Below are 23,246 nucleotides of genomic sequence, written 5' to 3'. Positions count from 1 at the left end.
TCGACAGATCATGCCAATTAATCGACGATATCACCACAGCACATCAATTAGTCGAGCTCATGTGGATACCGTCGCACATTGGAATCTCTGGCAACGAAACAGCAAAGTTGCACAAACCAAACTAGGAGATCAAAACTCTATCAAGCTTAACTATTGCTCTACAGAAGCACTAAGCTTCGCACAAATATATATATAGACCAAACATGGCAAGATTTTTGGAACTCCTCCACAAAAGGTAAAAAGCACCATGAAATCCCAAAAACCGTAGATAGGAACATACAGCTACCTAAGGGTACCTATTTAGAACAGAAAGCCATAAACAGGATAATAACTGGAAAAACTAAACTAGCAAGCAGTTTTGGAAGGTTTATAGGACCCAAACCAGCAACCATTAACTGCTTTAACTGCCACACCACCGAAGATCTACACCACGTATTCAATATGTGCCCAAAATATCAACCCGCTCGGAAAATATTTATCAAAAACCAAAAAGTGATTGGATCACCACACACATACCCAGAGTTACTTATGGACTCTAATAAAAATAAACAATCAGCATATAAAAATATAAATAAATTCATAGACTCAGCAGGACTTAGGAACAAAATATAATTACTATCCACACAAAACCAAAAGACCCAGTAACTAGCTAAATAAATTTAGAAGCTACCACATAAAAACCCATAACATACAATTCAATTTTATAAAGATATTAATAAATAATTCACTTACGAAGCACCTATAAAAAAAACTAAGGAAACCGCAAAATCGGATGTCCTAGATGTCCTTAACGAACCGGGTAATCAGCTAGGACTCCGGTCCTAGATGTCCTTAACGAACCGTGTAATCGGCTAGGACTCCGGTCTCTTGCAAAATAAAGTATAAATAACATTCAGTCTCTAAAAACATTAATAAATAAATAACTTAAAGAGGCACAATACACTGGTCAACAGTGAAATCATTACTGACTTGAAAAGGCCCTAATCTGTAGTATTTTGGTGTGCCGAACACGAATATAACCGTGAAAAATTTGTATTGGCTCTCGTTTTGAAGATATTCATATACCTCATTTTCTATGTTTCACTGTGTAAATTTCTCCAGTAGGACTGCAGCAACATCCGGAATAATGATGTAACATTGCATAATACCATCATGCTCACATCATCCACAGTTGATTGCATCATTTTCTGATGCAATGCAATACTAATGCCATGCGGCTGCTGAAGTAAGTTGACGTCAGCAGTGTACTATACATGTGTAGGCCTATTATACTAATGCCAGGCGGCTGCTGAAGCTGACGTAAGCAGTGTACTATATAAAGCCCAATCAGATAGGTTCAGCATTTAAAATATTTTAGACGTTGTGCGAGACAGTTCAAGCTACTGTTACATAAAACTTATTATTTTATCCATTTACGTACAATAAAGAACAGTAATGCCTCGAAAGTGTGTTAATACCGCGGACAATTTTTGCTATATTTGTGGGGAAGTGACATTTGCCAACCAGAAGAAAAGTATCAATTCTCAGGTGAAGAAGGCATATCATCTTTACTTCGGATGCAAGGTTGGTGACCAAGACAAGCCTTGGGCTCCGCATATATGCTGTGCTACATGTACAACACAGCTTTCACAGTGGTTGAATTGCAAAAGGTCATCAATGCCGTTTGCAGTCCCAATGGTGTGGAGAGAGCCAAGCAACCACCTAAATGACTGTTACTTCTGCTTGGTTCCTCCTCTTTCCGGCGGAATAACGAAGCGAAAGAAGTCGAGAATAGTCTACCCAAACATTCCGTCTGCATTGAGACCAGTTCCACATGGTGAGGGACTTCCTATTCCAGAACCTCCAGCAGAATATTCTCTTGATTCATCTGACGAAGACAAAGGTGAGTCGACCTGTTCTTCTCCTGGTCCATCAGCATGCAGTGATCCAGATTTTCACTGTGGTGCATCATCAACCCCACACAGAATAACACAGGAAGAACTAAATGACCTGATTCGTGATTTGGACTTATCAAAGAACAAGGCAGAATTGCTAGGATCAAGACTCCAACAATGGAATCTTCTAGAAGAAGATGTCACAATTACTGCATATCGAAAGCGCCACCAGCAATTGGAGCCTTTCTTCAGAAAGGAAAGTAATCTGATATTCTGTTCCGATATTGAGGGCCTCATGAATGCTTTAAAAATCACTCATGACCCACAAGAATGGAGACTATTTGTGGACTCTTCGAAACTGAGTCTCAAGGCTGTGCTTTTGCACAATGGAAACATTCTTCCATCTATTCCAGTAGCGTATGCTGTCCACATGAAAGAGACATACGATAACTTAAGGCAGCTACTGAATTCCATTGAGTATAACAAGTACAGCTGGCACCTCTGTGGTGATTTGAAGGTAGTTGCCCTTTTAATGGGACTGCAGCAAGGATATACAAAATACATGTGTTTCTTATGCGAGTGGGATAGCCGAGCAAGGGAAATGCACTACATGAGGAAGGAATGGACTCACAGGCAGAATGTAGCCATTGGAGAGAAGAATATCCAACACCCAGCTCTGGTTGAGGCTCAGAAAATCTTGCTACCACCCCTTCACATCAAACTAGGTTTGATGAAGAACTTCGTGAAAGCCATTGACCGGACTTTGCCAGCATTCCGATACCTGCATGAAAAATTCCCTCGACTCAGCGAAGCAAAGATTAAAGAGGGAGTTTTTGTGGGTCCTCAGATTCGAGAGCTTTTCAAAGATGACCGGTTCAACAACTTGCTGGAAGGTGACGCGAAACAAGCATGGAATGCTTTTCGCCTAGTTTCTACAAACTTCCTCGGAAATGTTAGGGCAGAAAACTATAAGGAACTAGTAGAAGACATGTTGATGAAGTATAAGAAACTTGGCTGCAATATGTCTCTAAAGATTCACTTCCTTCATTCCCATTTGGATTTCTTTCCTAGCAACTGTGGTATTGTTAGTGATGAACACGGCGAACGTTTTCATCAAGATATCGCAACAATGGAACAAAGATACCAGGGAAAATGGTCCACTACAATGCTGGCTGACTACTGCTGGACACTCCTCAGAGATGCTCTCGAACAGCTGTACAAGAGACAGGCGAAGAAATCTAAGATGTAGTCAATGACTTGATTTTTTATAGGTAGGCTATTACAGTTGACCTTTTACTATTGGAATGCATTTCGTTATGTAAACATTAATTTCTTGCAGATTACAAAAAAACTAGAGCCAATTTTGCAATTTGACTGTCATATTCGTGTTCAGCACATAAAAATTGATAAGAATTGACTAATTTTATTTCAGTAACATGACTTTTGTAAAAATTTGTTGTCCAGTGATATCTAAAAACGTATAAATAACATAATGTAGGAAGCACACACTAAACACCTCGACTAGTAATACCATAATAACCTTGAAAATCTATCTTCATACATGATTTCTACTAACAACCTCTATAAACAGCATAGAACACCCCCCTTTTTAGAACATTGCGGGGGGGGGGGGACCGCAAGAAACACCAGGCAAATGCAACAAGAAACCAGCGATGTAAAGCAATCAGGACCGTTCCCGAGCTCTCCTTCCCACTAATGACAGCCAACCATTCAACTGTAAGGGACCTTTATGGACCCACAGATTTAGGCCAAACGATCAGGGTTCCTTGAACCCATAAAAACCTGGAGTAGGTGGCACCATTCCCTTCCCCAGGAACAACTAGCAGGCTGCGGTGCAGTCAGAAAAAAAAGTGGTACATGCACAAGTGTGCGCACGCCACTATAATTAAACTCAACAACAATAACAGCGTTTGAATTCTGTGTAAATTTCGATAACTGTCTTTGTCCAAGAATTAATTTAGAGCACAAGTATTTTCAGGGAACAATAATCTCTTGGAATCCAAATAATTTGAAGAAAATTAATATAATTAGACCAAAAACTGGTCACAACATAAAACACTTTAACTTCTCAAGTGTTATGACAAGAATGACAATTATTTCTCAAAACATCAACAATAAATCTACATACAACTCAAAACAGAAGCCCGGGTGTGGGTCAATCCACTGGAAAAACATATTTGATACATGCTATTTGTCACGTACTCCAAGTGTATGGTCTCGATTCCAATGAGAAAGAATGAAGAAAAAAATATAAAAATGTTGTTTACTACAACTCTTACTAGTGTCTGAATCAAAGTCAGGAACTAGGTCAGAATTAGATACAAAGTGTCTATCATTAGTTGTTTACGTCAAAAACAGTCAGAGCTGAACAAAATCAAGTCCAGTAAATAAAGTTACAATACAATAACATTTAATGGAATTAAAAAAAATAAACTAACTAACAAACAATTAAATTAAATCAAATATAAATTAAATCAAACATACATAACACTTATTTTTATATTTTATATAATAACACAAATCCTTTTCAGATGATACAAAATCGCCACGGAAGATTCAGGCTACGCGATATTTAATACTAATACAAACGTTTTAAAATACGAATGTTTTCCATCAAGTCCATTGATAATACGAAGACCACGACACTAACTCCTAACGTGACAGCCTTGAACTTGAATTTACAGCTGTAACATATTATTCAATAAATAGTGTTAACATACTAATCGTGTTTTCTATTACGTCTGCGTGCAGAATGATTTCAGTCATTTTAGACCACCAAGCAACAACATACTTCCTAGGAACGTTAATGGATGAGACCCTCACATGGGAGAAACACATTACAGAACTAACCAAAAAATGCTCACAAGACCTCAATCTACTAAGAAACATCAAGGGAACAAAATGAGGAGCTGATCAAACAACAATGCTCATTCTCTATAAATCGCTAATCAGAGCTCAACTTGACTATGGCTGCCAAATATATGCGTCAGCTAACAATACTCTGCTCCAAAAACCAAACAGCATACAATACAAAGCACGCAGACTTTGTACCGAAGCCCTACCCAACACCTCAATGGAAGAGCTACATACATTAACAGGGGACCTACCATTACATCTGAGACGAGAGGAACAAATACTAAGATATGCCACCAGAAACTCAACCCATAACAACACCAACCCAACTAAACTTACGATCGAAAGATGTAATACCCCGTTCAACAAAAAACTTGTACCCCACCCACCAGCAGGCCAAAAAGTACATACACTCTGCAAAAAAATGGAACTTCCAGCCATCCAAGCAGAACGATACAAAATATGTGATCCTACCCCATGGAAAAACAACATCCCCAAAATCAATCTTATTGCCCAAACATTTAGATCCAAACTGCATAACCCTACAGGTATATTATCAGAAATACACAAGACCATCGAAGAAAACTACTCTAAACACCTTAAAATTTATACTGATGGTTCCAAATCCCAAGAACTAAAGAGAACGGCAGCGGCAATAATAATACCCGAAAGCAGGATAACACTCGGAGACAGACTCCCAGATGCATGCTCCATCTATACAGCAGAATTTTGGGCGATAAACAAGGTACTCCAATGGATAAAAACTCAACCACATAAACAATATGTTATCATAACAGACTCTCTAAGCATATTAAAATCCACAGAGACTGGTACAACAAAAGGCAGAGGTAACATGCTGGAAGAAACACAAATGTCCACTCGAGAGATTGAAGGAAAACAACACAGCCTTGAATTTGTATGGGTACCATCGCATATCCATCTAATAGGAAACGACAAAGCAGACCAACAAGCAAAACTAAACCTTATGAACACCTCAGTAACACATCTTGACTATAGTGTACAAGAGATATACAGCCAAATAAAAACTAAAATAAACAACAAATGACAACAACTCTGGGAAAATACCAACAAGGGCAGACAACTATTCCAACTGCAAAAAGAGGTCAGCAGAACCATCATAACACCTAAATACATAAACACCACTGACCTCCGTGTTACCAACATATTAAAAACAGGAAAAACCTTACTTTAAAACAGCTTTGGAAAGTACCTCACCAAAGAAACAAACCAAAACATAAACTGTCCCCATTGTCCAAGAATAGAAACATTGGACTTCTTTTCAACACCTGCCTCAAATATCACAGTCAACGAAATAACTTCCACAACAAACAACATAAACTAGGATCACCTACAACATACCCAAACATGTTAAATAAGATACATAACAAAAATATGGAAAATACATACAAAAATATAATATGGTACCTAAAACATATTGACAAATATGACAAAATTTAACAAAACAAAATAGAAATTATTGGATATACAAACACACAAAACAAAGAAATCAAAACTAACACAATTAGGAAACCGGCTAATATATCTAAACATTGGGAGAAAAAAAAAATTATACAAAAAGTGCTAGATGTCCTTGAAAAGTCTTAATGACCCGAGCAAAGACAAATGTCTTAATCAAAATGGAAGTAGCCAGAAAGTTAACACTATATAAATATTCAGCCTGAAAATAGAAATAACTAAAACAGATTAATAAACCTAAACTTATGGAATAAAAAAGACCGGATGTCCTTGAAAAGTCCTAGGACCCGATTACTCGGCAAGGACGCCGGTCTCATCAAAATAAACTTAGCTGGAAAAATAAACATCGTACAAATAAATTAAAAATAATAAATAAAAAAATAATAAATAAATAAATAAATAAGAATATATATATATATATATATATATATATATATATATATATATATATATATATATATATATATATATATATATATATATAATAAATATAGGGTATTTAATCTAAAATAGGGCCAAATAAATCTAAACAAAAATAGACCTAAAATCACAAATAACACAAAATTAATCACATCCACACTGAACTGGACTAAAGAGATAAGGTAAGATCCCTAGCCAAAAGGCAAGCCCATATCACGCACCCCCACCCCTCACCCCCAAAATAATATATATATATCTATATATATATATATATATATATATATATATATATATATATATATATATATATATAATAAAAAAATTACAATAAAAAATAAATAAATAAATATATAATAATTCTGTATTAAACAAAAAAAAAACAAAAGCAAAATTATTTACTTCATTGTTCTTAAAGGTGTATACGAACATGTATGTCTGTTTATATATAGCAATAACTCTCTTCTATTGCATGTCAGCATGTGCACTCCAAACTAACATAATAATAAACACATAGGTCTGTAAGAACCAATTCCAACCCAAGGAAATAGTAATATATGAGGAGGTCAAATCCTCGCCATCAGGTTCGGTCGCACAAGGCGACAAAGATTGCCAATACGTACTCAAACAAACCATCATTTAACCATAGGGCCCAATAAGAAATCAGAATATAAGGTGACAAAGCCCAGTCATCAGGCTATCTAAAGCCCAACGTTACATAAGTTTAACATTTTCACAAAACTAATAACACTTAGAGGCACAATGTAATTCCAAAACTCCATCAAGTAAATGAGAACAACGGCGTAATAACCAGAGAGACCAGTCGCAAACATCATACCGGATTACAAAATTGAAAGTCGAGTCGGAACGAAAAACATCCCACCTCAGCAACAGAAAGCAGAAAGAAGACAGAGAAGTAAGAAAAAGAAGACCGACATCGACTTTCTAATTGCCTTCTATTAACGAGGTTCTTCCTTTGGTTTATGAAGTCCTGTTTTGACAAAAGCTCTATCCACAAAATCCTAATCTGAACCTTTGATTACCAGCATCAAAATTCAAAACCAAAAAAACCTAACAGGATACAAAAAGTATACAGGGTACCTGATACCCAGCTGATTGGCACCTTTTCGGAAAAATAAAGGTACACCATATACACAAAATTACAATCTTTTGTTAAAAATAATACAGAAAATTATACAACTCGAAAAATTTGGAAAATTGCATAGGTGGCTGACACATTATTGGAAAAGTAAGTGTCCAATAGTAAAACTGGACGAAAATTCGATCGTACGAGTCTCAGCGTTCCAGGGCGTACCAGCATCGAATGGCTCACAGCGTCACAGGGGTCCCTTTCCTCTTTGCCTCGCCTAGACATGTCCAAAATTTCAAAATTAATAAGTGCGACATTGCACATAAAAACGGGGCTGTGGTGGCACAATACCCACAGACCCGAATAATTAAGAATCCTGACCTTCAGGACTTAACCGGTCGCGCAAGCACTAGCTGCGCATCGACCTAAATTTATTATCGTATAGAGAGATACACACGACAACACGAGTGGCAAGATATAAACAAACACAAAAAAATATTAGGCCCCAACCATCTTAAGACTGTAGGGTGACCTAAACCCAGTCATCGCCCCCCCCCCCTCCAAAAAAAAACACATATACATAAGGCGGAACTATATAAACAACAACACAATCCACAATTATTAAAACATGTAAATCAAACAATGATATTCAGACCAAACATACTTATTTATTATATTTATACAACAAAAGGGGCACAATATACCTTCCAAATTCAATATAGCTATTAAACAAAGAATCATGGCGATAAAAGACCAGTCGTAAACATCAAGATCTAAGGCAATGGAAGTCGAGTCGGAGCAGAACAGCAAACTCTAGCAAAACAGTCAAACACTACAACAGCACGAAGAAGAAAGAAAGAAGGTAACACAGGATGAAGAAGGAGTAACGATGAGAACGGACATCGACTTTCAAATTGAGAATTTATATGAGGTTCTTCATTTGGCTATGGCTATTGAAGACCTCTTTCGATAAAAGCTCTATCCCCACAACCTTAGCTCGATCCTTTGTATACCATCAAAAGTGAAAACCGAAAGTAAACGCAGCGTGACCCAAACGTGTATAGGGTGCCTGACACCAGGCGATTGACAACATTTCGGAAAATCAAACGTACACCATGTACACCAAATTCCAGCTTTAATTAAAAATAGTAATGAAATTACACAAATCGAAGGATTAGGAAAATTACACGAGTGGCTTACACACCATTAGAATAGATTTCTGTCCACTAGTACAACTGACTTGATTTGATCTTACGCGCTTTGCCGTTTCGGGGCGTACAGCTTTTCTGGGGCGTTTCGCGTCTCGCGGGTCACTTGCCTCCTTTCCTCGGCCGAACATGTTCATGAATTATAACGTGCGATATTCGCACATAAAAGAGGAACTGTAGTAGCTCCATTCCTACAGTCCCGATCAATTGAAAATCTCGACCTTCGAGACTTAACCAGTCACGAAAGCATTAGTTGCGTAGGCCACTTAAATCTTTTAATTGATTGACTGACCAAGCTAGCGAATAAAACTAAATAGTGCAAATTCAAGATTATCATATTTCCATCACCTACGCTTCGGAGATAATTTCAATCCGCTTTTTATTCAAGAACAGAACTATGATAATAGTATAAACAACACCTGAAGAAAGATAATAATAACAATAAATAATAAAATGAATTAATAGGAAAGTAAAAAATGGACAGAACATCAATAAATACCATGCATGCATTAACAGAATATATATGCTACAAGCTAGCCATTCCCATATATCCTACTACCGAGCCGTTCCCATATATCTGTCATGTTTACCCCGACCCAGAGTAGCCCAGTTTGAAACATGTATAATCAAGGTAATTCTGACGGGTCATTGTTTGATGTCCAACATTGCCGAAGGCTAGCACTAATCCGTTACGTAAGACTGTTGTGGCTAGAATCGAAAAACCGGATATCGGAGTTGCGAGGCGCCCGATAGCCAGTTATCACCTAGGTGTCAAAATGTTCCCAGATCAGAAGAAATTGCATGAAGAAGTGGGAGTGTCCTAACTTCTTTCCCCTGCAAACAGACAGACAGGTTGAACTGGCCGCTAAGACGATTGGACAGGGGCACAGCGCCACCCAATCAGAATCGAGATGGGGGGAGACCTTGATTTGGGTAGAATGATATCCCTGCGTTTTCCGGCAAAAGTTAGTTCGCTGAGAGAAATTACCCAGAGAAGAGGTTAGCGTAACTCCGAATAGCCATTCGTTATTGGCGGGAAAATCTTAGAGCGGGAAATTCTAAGTACAGAAAGCTTCAAAAGGTCAGTAGATATTTGTTCGGTCTTTGTGGAATGCGACTGCATTTTAATTGTAGGTCGTATGTATACTTTAGTAGTACTAGAATCGTAGTACGAAGAATTACTTTGTTTTGTTAATATGTTTGCATATTTTGAAGAAATGAGTTGATATTTGTAAAGAATTATATAGCTTGCCAGCCGTCGTAAGAGTTAATATTGTAATTTACTATGTGGGTATTTTATAGTAGACTAACACATATGTTCATATGATTATAGATTTTGCCATTGTTGAATATTTGTAATGTACAGACATGCATCTGATTTTGTCAGATTGTAGTACGATGAGATTAAATATATATGTGTATATACTGACGTGACGCAATGTATTGATGTCTGTATAACAATTCGCTGATACTGTGTTATTACGCCATTGTTTACCCTGCAAGAAGTGTGTGGGAATTTCGATGTGTATGCATGCGTGGCCGAAACAGTGACAGCTATCTGATGGTTAATTGTCGTTATAGAGTGAGGTGAGGTTCGATAAAACATTTGTTAACGCCTTGTGGTTTTTCACAGGAAGCTTTGAGGGACAGACCAGTTAAAGTTTGGTCCCGTTGTCTCGGATAGAGAGACGGAGGAAAGGATGGAAGGAGAAGAAGGTGGAGTGAAGTCTGGGAGCGGAATTGGAGGAGATAATAGAGAGGGAAAGGAGAAGAAGGGGAAGTTGAAGTCTGGAGCGAAGTTGGAGGAGGAGATAGTAGAGAGAGAAACAGAGACAAAGAAGGAGTTAGAGGAACGGAAAGAAGGAAGAATCAGCGGGAAGAAATAGATGAGTAGATGCAAGGACAGGGGGAAAATCGAACTCACACTGTAAATCATGGGATGAATTAGGCTGTCACTTGGTCGAGGGAAAGACGAGTGATTGGAAGTTATCGTTTTTTAAATGATCACATTTATTAAATTGTTATTGATTGAATTTCATCTTCGTGTTCTCTATAATTTAACCGTCGGCATTGCTGACTGGGGGTTCAGAGCTGTAAATCTACATCATCACTAATTTAACTTTCTAACCTAACGAGCCAGGGTGGAACTTTCATCATAATTTAATTAAATTATATTGGAAGTACCCCACCCCAATACGACAGAACGCCACAATATCCTACAACCTAGCCATTCCAGGCCTTGTTATCACTTTTTCCATTCTCTTCCGCAAAGGTTAAAAAAGAAAAGACTACTGATTTCAATAAAAACTTTCACTTATATAAGCATGCCCCTAGCAACAATGCAGGACTTAAAGCAACAATTGCAAGACCAACACCACCACACTAAGGGAACTAACTAGATCATGAATAGACCTTTAAAGCAGAGGTCGCTATTTGATCTAAAACTTGGAATTTAAATAAGGGAAAGGCAAGGAAACCTACCATAACAGCTTCGTGCATTAATGGAAGGGAGTATGAACCTGAAACTTATTTTTGGACTAGCCATAAATCGAGACAAGACAAAGAATAATCTTATTCCAAGAAAAACCTAAATCCCCCAAAGAAATTTCCATATGTATGTTGTTTTCTTTTATGGATAATACCCAATCAAAAGCGAGGGTAGAGAAAACACATATAAAAGTTTTGAATTTAGAAAATATGAAATTTCATTCCAAATGTTCCAACCACTTCTATGTGTAGCGACGCCAATGCGGGATGTCCACAAAAATAGTATTGTTTTTTTTTATATGCCAATATGCTTGATATATGTCAAAAAATTATTAACGAGTTCATTCTATAGCGGCATAGAAAGAGACTGGTGGTTTTGAATTGGAATACGAGTTTGTTTTAAAGCAAGTATTCATTCAGAATATAATAGAAAGAGTGTACGAGAATCAACGTCCTAGTTAATGTTGTGAACACCATTACAATTCATATATATATATATATATATATATATATATATATATATATATATATATATATATATATAGCGAGAGAGAGAGAGAGAGATCTTGGTTGGCAGAAAGGGTCATTAATTCCTTCAATATATTTTATGAATAAGTGAGACAAAACTTATAATAACTAATTCCAATCAACTATAAACATTATTATAAAATAATTATAAATTTCATATGTTATAAAGTATCAAACTTGTATGATTTTAGCATCAAGAATAAAGTACTTAATTCAACCGAGAGAATATTTAATTTAGGTTTATAAATTGCGATAATGTAGAAATAATTTTTTTTGGAGGAAATACAATGCAAAGAATATGAACATAAATGAAGGAGAAATCAATAAAACTACGAATACAATTATAGGCTCAAACATATTTTTAGATTGAATTTGTCCCCATTGTGAAAGAATAAAATTTCTAGTAATCGAGTAATGGGTTAGTGCACCTAGATAGCTTAATCTCTTAATTTCCTTAATTTATCGGTGATTCTCATTTCATGGAGAGAGAGAGAGAGAGAGCATATTAATTTACTGGAACATGTCTTGTAATAACGACTTCTTCGGCAGGAAGTCTCAAAACAATTATAAACTTGTAAAATAATATTTCTATACATGGATGCCTTTATTTTTCTCATAGAGATGGAAATATTATTACATTAACAACCACAAACCAGACCATAATTCTTACTTAATGAGAACATAATATCCAAAAACGTGGTAATACGTGCTATATAAATCTGATAACAGACAAAATGTACGTCAAGAAATATTCATATATGCAATAAATATATGTAATGCAATACAATCTCTCTCAAACCCGCCACCACCACCCTCTCTCTGTCTCTCTCTCACACACAAAATTAATTGTATAGTAAACGCCTCAATTCTTGTATGCATGAATAACACTATTTTCTATGGTAACCACACCAACAGACCAGCTATTGTGTACATCAGGCTTAATTAAACAATACACAAAATAATACAAATTACCTGTTTACATAAAACATTGTGGAAAAGTAGTGTGTATGGAACTAAACCTCAAAACATAATCTGTTACTTTAGTAATTTGCTTCTTCACTTTGAATTGTTCGAACAATTTACTCATTTCAGAGGATCCCTTTAATATTGTCACGGTAAAGAGCTTACGAATAACATTAGAGCGCATCATATGAAATCCTGACATTAGCCTTTGTGACCGTTCTGTGTCCGAGTCTCCGTCCTGGGATCTTACTCCAGGCGTAGTCATAATTCTGAATGTCCAAAATCATTTTTTTCTGAACTTGTTGTCTTTTCAACACAACTCGTCTTATGTACACCTTGCAGTTCTTTTGAATTACGTCATCGATTTGTGCCTTGATGTCAGGCTTTCCTACCAATTTCCTCTCCCAATTTCTGCAAGATTTCACAAATTTGCTGAAAACAACAAATTTCTTTGAGCGAAATTTCATTTGCACTGCCACTTCGTAAAAGGCCGGTACGTTCATTTTCCCGCTGAACAGTTGTCGTCTGCTGTATCCACTTCCGTCCCCGCATCTCTTTCTCCACCTTGACGCAGAGCATTCTGCTGCATCGGGAATAATAGCCAGTTGCCATGGAGACCAGTTGAGATCCCTCAGCATGAAGTTTGTCTCTGGTACATTTTCCCTTTTCAGATGTGGATCACGTTTATGACTTTCCTATTAATAGAAGGGTACATGCATTGCTATGTGATACAAATGCAACTGAACTGACGGACAAACTTTGTCAATTGAACGTTCTGATTTTATCTTTATACATAACATTTCAAAATGCATCGTATTATTAATAAAAATATAATGTTCAATTTGTTCCATCTGCATTTCGATAAAAGTCACTGAGATCGGAATATTTTATAGTGTGTTGTTATTTTGTTCTCGTTTTGTTCCCGTCATGGATTGAAATATAAATTCTAACCCAATCAAATAACCTTTTTCTCTGATGAAATTCCTAAATTAAGTTTAAATTTGGAAATATTAAAGTCACAAGTTAGAATTACCTTTATTAGTTTCTTTCCCTCGTTTCTCTTTGCAAATTTAGTACGGCTGGTTGCTTTTGTCTTAACAGTATACATTGTTAAGCCACCCTTTGTCGGCATTAGTGCTTTTGACAACTTTTTCGGAGCAAACTTCTTTGCAGTGGGCAAAATCACTTTTGCTTGAGATTCCGTAGATGAGGCCTTCCGCAGCATTCCGAACATTGTGTCCAAGTCTTTGTACATTCCTTCCCTAGAACATCTGTCTCTTACCTCCTTCTCATACATCTGTAAGGAATGCATGCAAACAATGTTGTATTTTTATATATCGGATTATATATAATTCACACTTGACATCTTATGATTCCGCAGATTAAAAAATATTTCATTTTCTTTATTTAAAATCCATCTTTCTTAAAATGCTAACGGTATATAAAATGTAACGCGCACTAATCAAAATGCCATATTAGTAATAAATGCTCTTAGATAATTCTCACTGTTGCTTTAAATACAGCCCTACTGAAAAGGTTCATGTTTACTAATAATCGTTTGTCGATTTATAGCAACTGTTAGAGTATTAGTGTTTAGAACATTTTGTTGTTGAAACAAAATGGGATTATATTTATAATATTAAGAAACAGAGGAACAAAACGTACCGAAAAGAAATCTTCACCCTTCTCTCTGTAGCAGACGGCCATTATGAGGTCAAATATGTTTTGGAACTCGTTGAGTTTTAGATAACGTCCGCAGGTTTTCTCAGATATGGTTTTGTAGAAATCCCCATTGCTGCAGGTTCCACAGTGTACACCATAGATGCGCACTGACTGTATTTGCCAGACAAGAAGGAAGAATTAGGATATTTACTATAGCATGCAAAAATTCAGTAGAACTTGGAAAATGTTAACTCTTTGCCAGTCATTGTGTCATTTGGCGATTATTAATTATTAGGCTTATTTGAAACGTTCAAGTTTTGTTCCAGAAGCTATTTTGTATTTTGAATAATCGAATCAAAAGAAAGGATATTGAAAGCGAATAAAACAAGCATGAAACCGTCGTTGAAATTCTTGCGCTTTTGGAATACCTTAAAATATTTCACAAACAGTATAAGTATAATAAATTTAATATCACCACCAATTTATAACACAAACTTGCAAGATGTTTTGATATTTGAATTATAAGCAAACCGTTATTTACGTGTGGAAAAGTTGATGCAATATATATCATACCGTTCAATTTATATCTGAGATGGTTTCGCTTATTAGTTAATAACGGCAATTAAAGTTAGAATCTGTACAAACCTCCTCCATGAGTTTGTCTGCTTCAACTCTCCAGTCCAGTTTCATTGTATTCTGTGGATAGTTTGGTTCATGCGGATTTGCATCTCCAATCAGTACCAACAATCTCTGCGAGCCAGGTGTCCATGACAATTTGGTACGGACTTCATGCAGAACGAGTTCGTAACATTCATCAGCATCCCCGCCTCCAGTCGACCCGGCATTTTTCACGAATTCGCACAAGTCGGCTACATTTTCGGTGAAATCCACGTACTTAGTAACATAAGTATGTGCATCACAATAATCTCCGTGTGCAAAAATTGCAATCCTGATTCTTGGAATATCCGCCTGGAGTCGCTGCACCATGTCTTGGAGACGACCTCTAACCTCTTCGAGATATGACGACATGGATCCAGTGGTGTCGAAAGAGAACACGACTTCCATGGGTCCTGCAGGAGGTAATATGGCGGCCATGATCCTTCCTAAACGAACCTTTATTGCTGTATAAATGTAAAATCTTTTACTTTAAACATATCCACCTATTCTCAACACAGAAAATGCACTATGCATAATTGTTACAAGAAATCGAAATGTACTGGTGAAAATGAAGAAAGAAATGGGGAAAAATGTCGATTAGAACTGACAGAATACGAAATATACGGATTCAAAATACGTTACTAGGGACTTTACACACTCTGTGTCATACAGAAAAAGAATAGAGAATTTGCATAGACCTCTAAAATGGAATATTCTGTGTTATAGAGATGTGTGTGTGTGTGTGTGTGTGTGTGTGTGTGAAATATCTTCAAAACCCTGAAAGTTTCTCATGGGTGAAAAAATCATATTTTTATGCACGACACTGATAGAATTAGGCGTTAATTTTGATCTAGGGAAGCAAGAAAAGGTACATGCATATATTTTTTGCAATAATTATTGTTTTAACATTCTGAATAAAGCCGTCTTTTCTTTCTTCCACAAATATTCCTTTCTTAGAAGTTATTTTCTGTAAAGGAATCACTTTGTTCAGAGAAAATATTTACCAAGGTTTCTATCTCATTACCTATATTTCATGTATTGACCTTAACTATTATAGCCATGATTGTAATGACTACCTGTTAGTTAAATCCTCAAAAGAAGAGATATTCCTCTGACGATATGTCAGTATTCTTCTCTATTTAGATGTTTACTTGTTCCGTCGCTTGAGCTGTATGCCATACCAGTGGTGACTGCGGGTTTATATAGGCCGATAATGCTGACGAAATAGAACACGACATAACACGTTCAGACTTGCAACTGGACCAGACTTGTTCTCCGTTTTGTTTTGTTCACGTGACTGTGTCATCTAAATATAGAGCATGAACTCATCGATCTACCGTAGTGTAGTGTAGGAGACACTTGTGTATTGACAAATACTCTTATCTGTATTTTCAATGATCGATAACTGTCTTACACGCATCGCTCGGACAAATATAAGCATGTGTGTGATCAAACTGCTGCAGAAAAGGATTGAAGAAAAGTTGAAAAGCGCTTTTTCACCACATTATGGGTATTCAGTTTCAATCTTAAACGATAAGACATAAATAAATATTAAGCTCATGTGCGATATATTATTTATAGATTAAACTGTCTCCAGAAATAACTACAAAATTTCTGCCACAAAAAAAATTATACCATTAAATTCTTTCCAAAGTCGTTTTAAATAAATGTTTCCCAAAAAAATCTGCTTCAACTCCTGTCTTCCGTTACATAGAAGTTATATAGCAGTTACATAGCAGTAATTGTTATTATATGTTAATATGTGTTTGTATGTGAAAACAATATAAATAAGGGTGAAGTAAGAAACCAGTGGTGTGGAAGGAAATATTCTTTGTGAAAAACAAATTATTCACTCAGAACACTATATAAATATTGTACAAGAAGGAGTTAAGTAGCTAATACCCTTTAAAATCCGCCAGGTTACTTTTTTATGTGCTGATGGAGTGAAAAGTCCAAGTTCTAGTTATTTTATCGGGATTCCGTTGAAAATCTATCCATCTGCTAATACGTGCTATTGGTTTGGCTAGGCAAACATGTAAAACCCCGAATGTTCTAGTCACATGTCATATTTATAGGTATTGCTGATCTGACAGTATAATTTCCTTCAAAAATTACAACAGGATGCTATTGAGCGATTGAAAATAATTAAAAAAAATGATGCATTCGAAACAATTAATTTAATTTTAAATATGAATTAACTATACTAAAGAACATTATTCTGCGGCTCCTTAAACGATATGTAAGTATCACCAAGTGCATTCCCGCAAAATGTATAGTTTCTGTGTCAGTTCGATATGTAAAGTTTGTCAATGAATTACACAGGATAGACATCATCACATTATGAAATGCTTGCTAAACAAATTTCGACAAGGATGAAATTAGGCATCATGGAACTTTACTCGAACGTTTTGGTTCATCTAATATTTTGTCAAAGTGTCACGAGAGAGAGAGAGAGAGCATCCTATTGACTGAAATAGTACTTATGCAGACTAACTTTATAACGATACGAGTATATGCCCGATGTGAGCTAAAAATGGAAACAATAGTTTCATGCAAATATAGTCGATTTATACTCACTCTCTATACACTTTACTGCAATATTAAATGCCTAATGTGCGTTCGAAACCCGGTTGAGTCATATCAAAGACTTATAAAAATGTACTAGCCGCTGCCTCGCTTGGCGCTCAGCATTAAGAGACTAGTGTTAGGACTGGTCGGCCTGGTGTCGGGATAATGTAACTGGATGGGACATGATGCTACATGTCTCGGCATGATGTCCCAGGGCTAGACATCACTATAAATTGCCACAATGCAGACATCGTAGCGATATGACTGCAAAATTGTCACGGAATAGGGCAATATAATAGCTTGGTGACGCATTAGAACTATTATATGCCATGGAGTTCACTGACGCGTACAGCGTTACCTATAGTAGTTTTACTTTTACTTTTTATTTTGACTAATAGTAACTGAGTAATGGGTGCATATCTGTCACGTTATAAGTAAGGAACAATAGCCAGATTGCAACATATATATGCTAGACCCTAAGGCTATATATTCGCTTCATAAATGTTGCGAGTGTAAGCCGACATAAAAAAGACGGAGGAGAAGCCAGTTGTATATAACATGGCCATAGGAACTTGTTACTTGTACCTTATTCTGCTGAGTGCGATTCACAGGTAAGTGATATGAATTGTCGGTGGGCTCAAATAAATATCAAGTGAGGGTCGTAAATCCACCCTTGACAGACTGCCGGGGATTGGGGGGGGGGGCAATGTCTGCTAATTATGTAGACCATGGATGAATCGACATCCACTGGAATTGAGCAAGGCGTGGCCACAATTGGAATCTCAAGTTGAAATCTAGTGTCTTGAAACTAAACGTCAGTAGTCGCTAAACCATCTTGCGGGAATTACATAAGGAAGTTATAAGCTACTCCGACGTCACTCGAAATTGGCGGGAAACGTTGTTATTCTGGGAATTACAAAGGAGCTTCGGATAGGTCAGTGACTTATTCGCTCGATTGTCGCAATCTATTACGGCAAGGTAATTGTACTTTAATTATGTGCAGTATGTATACTTCATTACTAGAATCGTTAGTACGTAGAAATACCATGTGCAGGGTTTGATTGATTTGTAGGGTTTTACATGCGTATTTTGATATATTAGCAATGTTTATGTAAAGAATTAATATTGTAATTCGCTATTTGGTTAATTCGTAGTAACCTCGTGCGTTTATTCATGGAAGTACTGGACCCCCAGCAGGACTATCTTTACTGTCCATTACGGACTCCAAATCTTATCAAGGGTAAGAATCAACTTATATCTAATAACAAATTTACACAAACAAATATAAAGGAAATAATATACCATGGAAAACCAAGCAAGCGAAACCAGAGCACGTGCAACACGAGGCAATATGGCAACTAGAAGAGAAGTAAAACAACTTGAGAAATTCTTCAAGCTTAAAAGGATAGATATACATGAAAGAAGCTACCTGCAATGCACATATAGAGAAGGTACACAGGAGATAGATATGAGACATATACAAAGGGAAAAAAATACCAAGTATTACTTCGGTAATGATAGCAATGAAGATAGCCAATCCGGAATGTATAAACAGAGTGTACTCCATAAACCCTAATGGATACAAAGGCTACATCGTAAGACCGAAAGGGAAGACACCGATTTTACCATATGGAGAGATGTGTATTGGGAGAGAAAAGGTGACAGTAAAAGAACCAGCACCCCTGCTAAGGGAGATAAAAAAAACGAATAGGAGAACTACGTGTAACTGACATCCCGCTTGAAATTCCACTAGAAGAAATAGTAAAACGGTTTGAGGAAAAATTTCATATTCCAGTTATTTCAGCACGGAATAGAACTATAGAGACAACAACAATATTAGACGGAACACGAATATTGGAAATCGAAAAAAGTGAAATGAAGATCAAGAGAGCTTTCTACATGTTCAGGTTCCTAGCCAAGTCATGGTACAAAGGATGCATATATGACCGTACATGCAATAGATGTGGAAAAACAGGTCACACACCATTTAAATGTCCCCAAAATCAAGAAATGATAGTACCAACAATGACAACAACAGCAACCTCATCCAGCAGACAAATGGAAACAGGAAAGATGCAGCAACAACAAAAACAAATACCACAAGATGGGATACAGCAACAACTGCAACAGTTACAAGTACAGACAGTAGAAAATAACCGGCAAGGTACCAAACAACAAAAAGAAAGACAACAAATACAAGAACAGGAAAGACCGATACAAGCAGCAAAAAAGCAAAGGATAGAACAAATGCAACCACAACAACAACAAGAAAATATAGAGAATCAAGAAAGAGAAAACTCACTACAGAAAGAAACTACAAACGCAAAACAAGGGCAGAAAATTCAACAACAACAACAGAAATAACAACAGATTCGAGCTCAGTTTCCAGAAGATAAACAGCAACAACAACAACAACAAATACAGAAACAACTAGAAAAAAGTCAACAACAAAAAACACACCAAGACAACAACAACAACAAAAGACAATAAAATCACAACAGCAACTAGGAAATATAGAGCAACAAGAAACTACAAATACAAAACAAGGGCAGAAAATGCAACAACAACAAAGCCAACAGACTCGAGCCCAGTTCCCAGTAGAAAATGGACAGCAGGAATATAAACAACAACAACAACAACAAATATAGATACAAGCAGGTCAACAACAAAAAAAAAACACGCCAAGCCAACAAATTACTGAAACCAGACAACAACAACAACAACAAAGGAACCAACAAAAAAAACAAACTCAGCTAAGCCTACAAGGAAAAGAGATTATACCAATACAATCACAACAGCATCATGAAACCAAGTCATTACAGCAAGGTGTAGAAATTGCAAAACAACTGCAAGATAGTCTAAGGAATGATTCATTACAGGAAGAGATTACAACCTTCCAATTACAACAAATACAGAAAACTCAAGTACCCAAACTATCAGATATAACAAAAAGAACCAAGGAAAATATAAATCCACAAGAACATCCAGAAAAGAGAGAAAATACAAATAAAAAACAAATGCAGGAAGAAGATGAGCAACGGAAAACAAGCCCAGAAGTACGGAAAGCGCTCAGAGAAATGACGAAAGCAAAACGACAAGAAAAAAGAAGACGACAACAAGAGGAAGAGAAAAAAAGAATGGAGGAAGAAATTTGGTTCAGCACAGATGAATACATTGAAAAAAATACGAATACATAAAATTTAAATTAAAAAAAATTATCATAAAACAATAACACAATAGCAAAACATACATAATAACAATCAAAACATGTAGGAAAAAAATAATTAAGTGCGGTATGTATACTTCATTACTAGAATCGTTAGTACGTAGAATTACCGATTGTATGGTTTGATTCATTTGTAGTGTTTGATCTACATGCATATTTTGAGATATGAGCAATGTTTATGTAAAGAATTAATATTGTAATTCGCTATTTGGTTAATTCGTTGTACCCTCGTGCATTTATTCATGTGATATTCTAGAACTGCAAATGTTGAATTAAATTATAACTTTGCATCATGGTTGCAGTGTGCAACATTAGTTAATAGGAGTATTTGACTATTTGTGTATACTTTGTAGGAGTATAATGTATAAGGATATATCAGCGCATGGATATGTGGATATCTGTGTACACTTTGTAGAAGTGTAATGTACAGAAATGCGTCTGATTATGTGATATTGTTCTGTATAATAAGATTGAGAATCTATATATACCGATGTGATGGAATCTGTTCATATATGCATGATAAGCAGCTGATACCGTGTACACCATACCAGAAAATATGGGTATTTCGATGTGCACGAATGCGTGACCAAAGAAGGTAATGGCTTATCTGATGATATATTGTTGTTTAGTGTGAGACTAGATAGCTAGCGGAATATACTAATGTCCTTGTGTGTGTTCGGACAGGAAGCTTTTAGGGACCGGAGGATCTGTAGGAGACAGAGGAGGGAAATACCCTGGTGCAGTTGGTCCCGAGTCTCTGGGAGACAAGAAAAGAAGAGAACGGAAGTGCAAGGGTGAAGGACGTGGTTGTTGGACTGAAGGGGTACTGGGTACCAGTCAAGAAATACTACAGATGAGTAGAAACACAGGAAAGAAGGAAAATCTATCAAATTAAGTCAGATGATGAAATAGGCCGTCACTTGGTCGAGTAAAAGACGAGTGATAGGGTTTTGAATATTGAATTTCATTTGAGGAAGGACTATCTGTAATTTAATGGCATTAAATTTGTTGTTTATTTGAATTTCACCTGTTGTGTATCCAGTAATTTAACTGTCGGCATCGCTTACTGGGGGCTCGGAGCCTTGCATCTCTATCACTACTTCAATTTCTAAAAAAAACAAAACGAGCCAGGGTGGGTCTTCTGTAATAATTAAAGATAATACTGGGAGCACCCCACCCCAACATAAGGTAGCCTACTAGACCCCTTTCGTTGTAGATGTTTCGTAGCGAGATATCCATATTTCATGATGTGTACGGACCTTTGGGTCTTGCACTTTTTTCTTTTTCGTATATATATATATATATATATATATATATATATATATATATATATATATATATATATATATGACGCATATGTTTAATGCAGACATAACGATTCTAAGATTTTGTCAGGTAGTGTTTTGTTTACAGACAGTTTACTACAGCCATAGGTATTGAGTACTAGTTTATTTTAGTTTTACTAAGTTGCAGTCACAGCTGTATTCATAGTTCGAAAGTCTCGTCTGGATGTACTATTTAAGCTTGTATTTGTGATATCTGGACTTTCGGTAAATTATACCGAGCTTGGGATACTGATCGTCAGTTTACGGTTTTGCAATCACCATGATGTATTCAGTACACTGCAGTGTGTATTGAAATGGCTTGCTGCAATAATTATATGTATTTCTTTGATAATTTGGGTATCACTGATCGGATGTATTTTATTTTGCTATTGAACTGTATTATATATAATACAGTAGCCAGTTTGGTTTATTTGCAGTAAGCAGAATGGCAATATAACTAGCAAAAGGGCGACGTAGCTTTCAGCATAGCAACCATCTTCGCTTGCCAAGGTTCCGATAACCCTAGCTGTAGAGAAGAGTTATCGGAACTTGGCTAGCGAAGATGCATAGCCACAAAGTATGGAAAAGGGGCAAAAGGAGTGGTAGCAGAGACTCATGGTTGGCAAATATGCAACAGTACAACAATGTAGGGAATAGGGCAACGTGGTTGGCAACAGATCAACATAGTTGCAGTAGCGTCATTAGTATTGGTGTCACCCAGTGCGGTAACTCATGGTGTCACCCTCAAGTAAATCATGGTTTCAACCAAAAGAACCTCCTTCCGTAACAGACCATACATAATAATACTTAGTTATGTCATTTTGATGTCACCTTCTCTGACAATACGGTGGGCAATATGATGTAATCGGA

The 23,246-nt window shown here is 36.4% G+C and overlaps 1 protein-coding gene across 1 annotated transcript; it reads right to left on the bottom strand.

Annotated features, from left to right (window-relative positions):
• Positions 1 to 12,568: 12,568 nt before the first annotated feature.
• Positions 12,569 to 16,522, bottom strand: LOC149788923 (uncharacterized). Its single transcript, XM_089975063.1, has 5 exons — positions 16,334 to 16,522; positions 15,246 to 15,721; positions 14,604 to 14,771; positions 13,972 to 14,235; positions 12,569 to 13,633 (listed from the first exon to the last, which is right to left on the bottom strand). The coding sequence occupies exons 2-5, from the start codon at positions 15,693 to 15,695 to the stop codon at positions 13,112 to 13,114; spliced, it is 1,404 nt and encodes a 467-aa protein (XP_089831189.1). The 5' UTR covers positions 15,696 to 15,721; positions 16,334 to 16,522; the 3' UTR covers positions 12,569 to 13,111.
• Positions 16,523 to 23,246: the final 6,724 nt, after the last annotated feature.

Source organism: Sinohyriopsis cumingii, chromosome 11, assembly GCF_028554795.1.
Source record: "Sinohyriopsis cumingii isolate HCF-2022 chromosome 11, ASM2855479v2, whole genome shotgun sequence".
NCBI classification, from domain to species: domain Eukaryota; kingdom Metazoa; phylum Mollusca; class Bivalvia; order Unionida; family Unionidae; genus Sinohyriopsis; species Sinohyriopsis cumingii.
This window is presented reverse-complemented; position numbering and strand designations above follow the sequence as displayed.

What these genes read in the sequence shown, in the direction of transcription:
- LOC149788923 (XM_089975063.1), bottom strand. Translation starts at nt 15,695, where the DNA reads ATGGCCGCCATATTACCTCCTGCAGGACCCATGGAAGTCGTGTTCTCT. An exon ending in CAGACAAACTCATGGAGGAG is followed by an intron (nt 14,772 to 15,245) that starts GTTTGTACAGAT and finishes TGGCAAATACAG; the next exon opens with TCAGTGCGCATCTATGGTGT. An exon ending in AGGGAAAGAAACTAATAAAG is followed by an intron (nt 13,634 to 13,971) that starts GTAATTCTAACT and finishes TTCTATTAATAG; the next exon opens with GAAAGTCATAAACGTGATCC.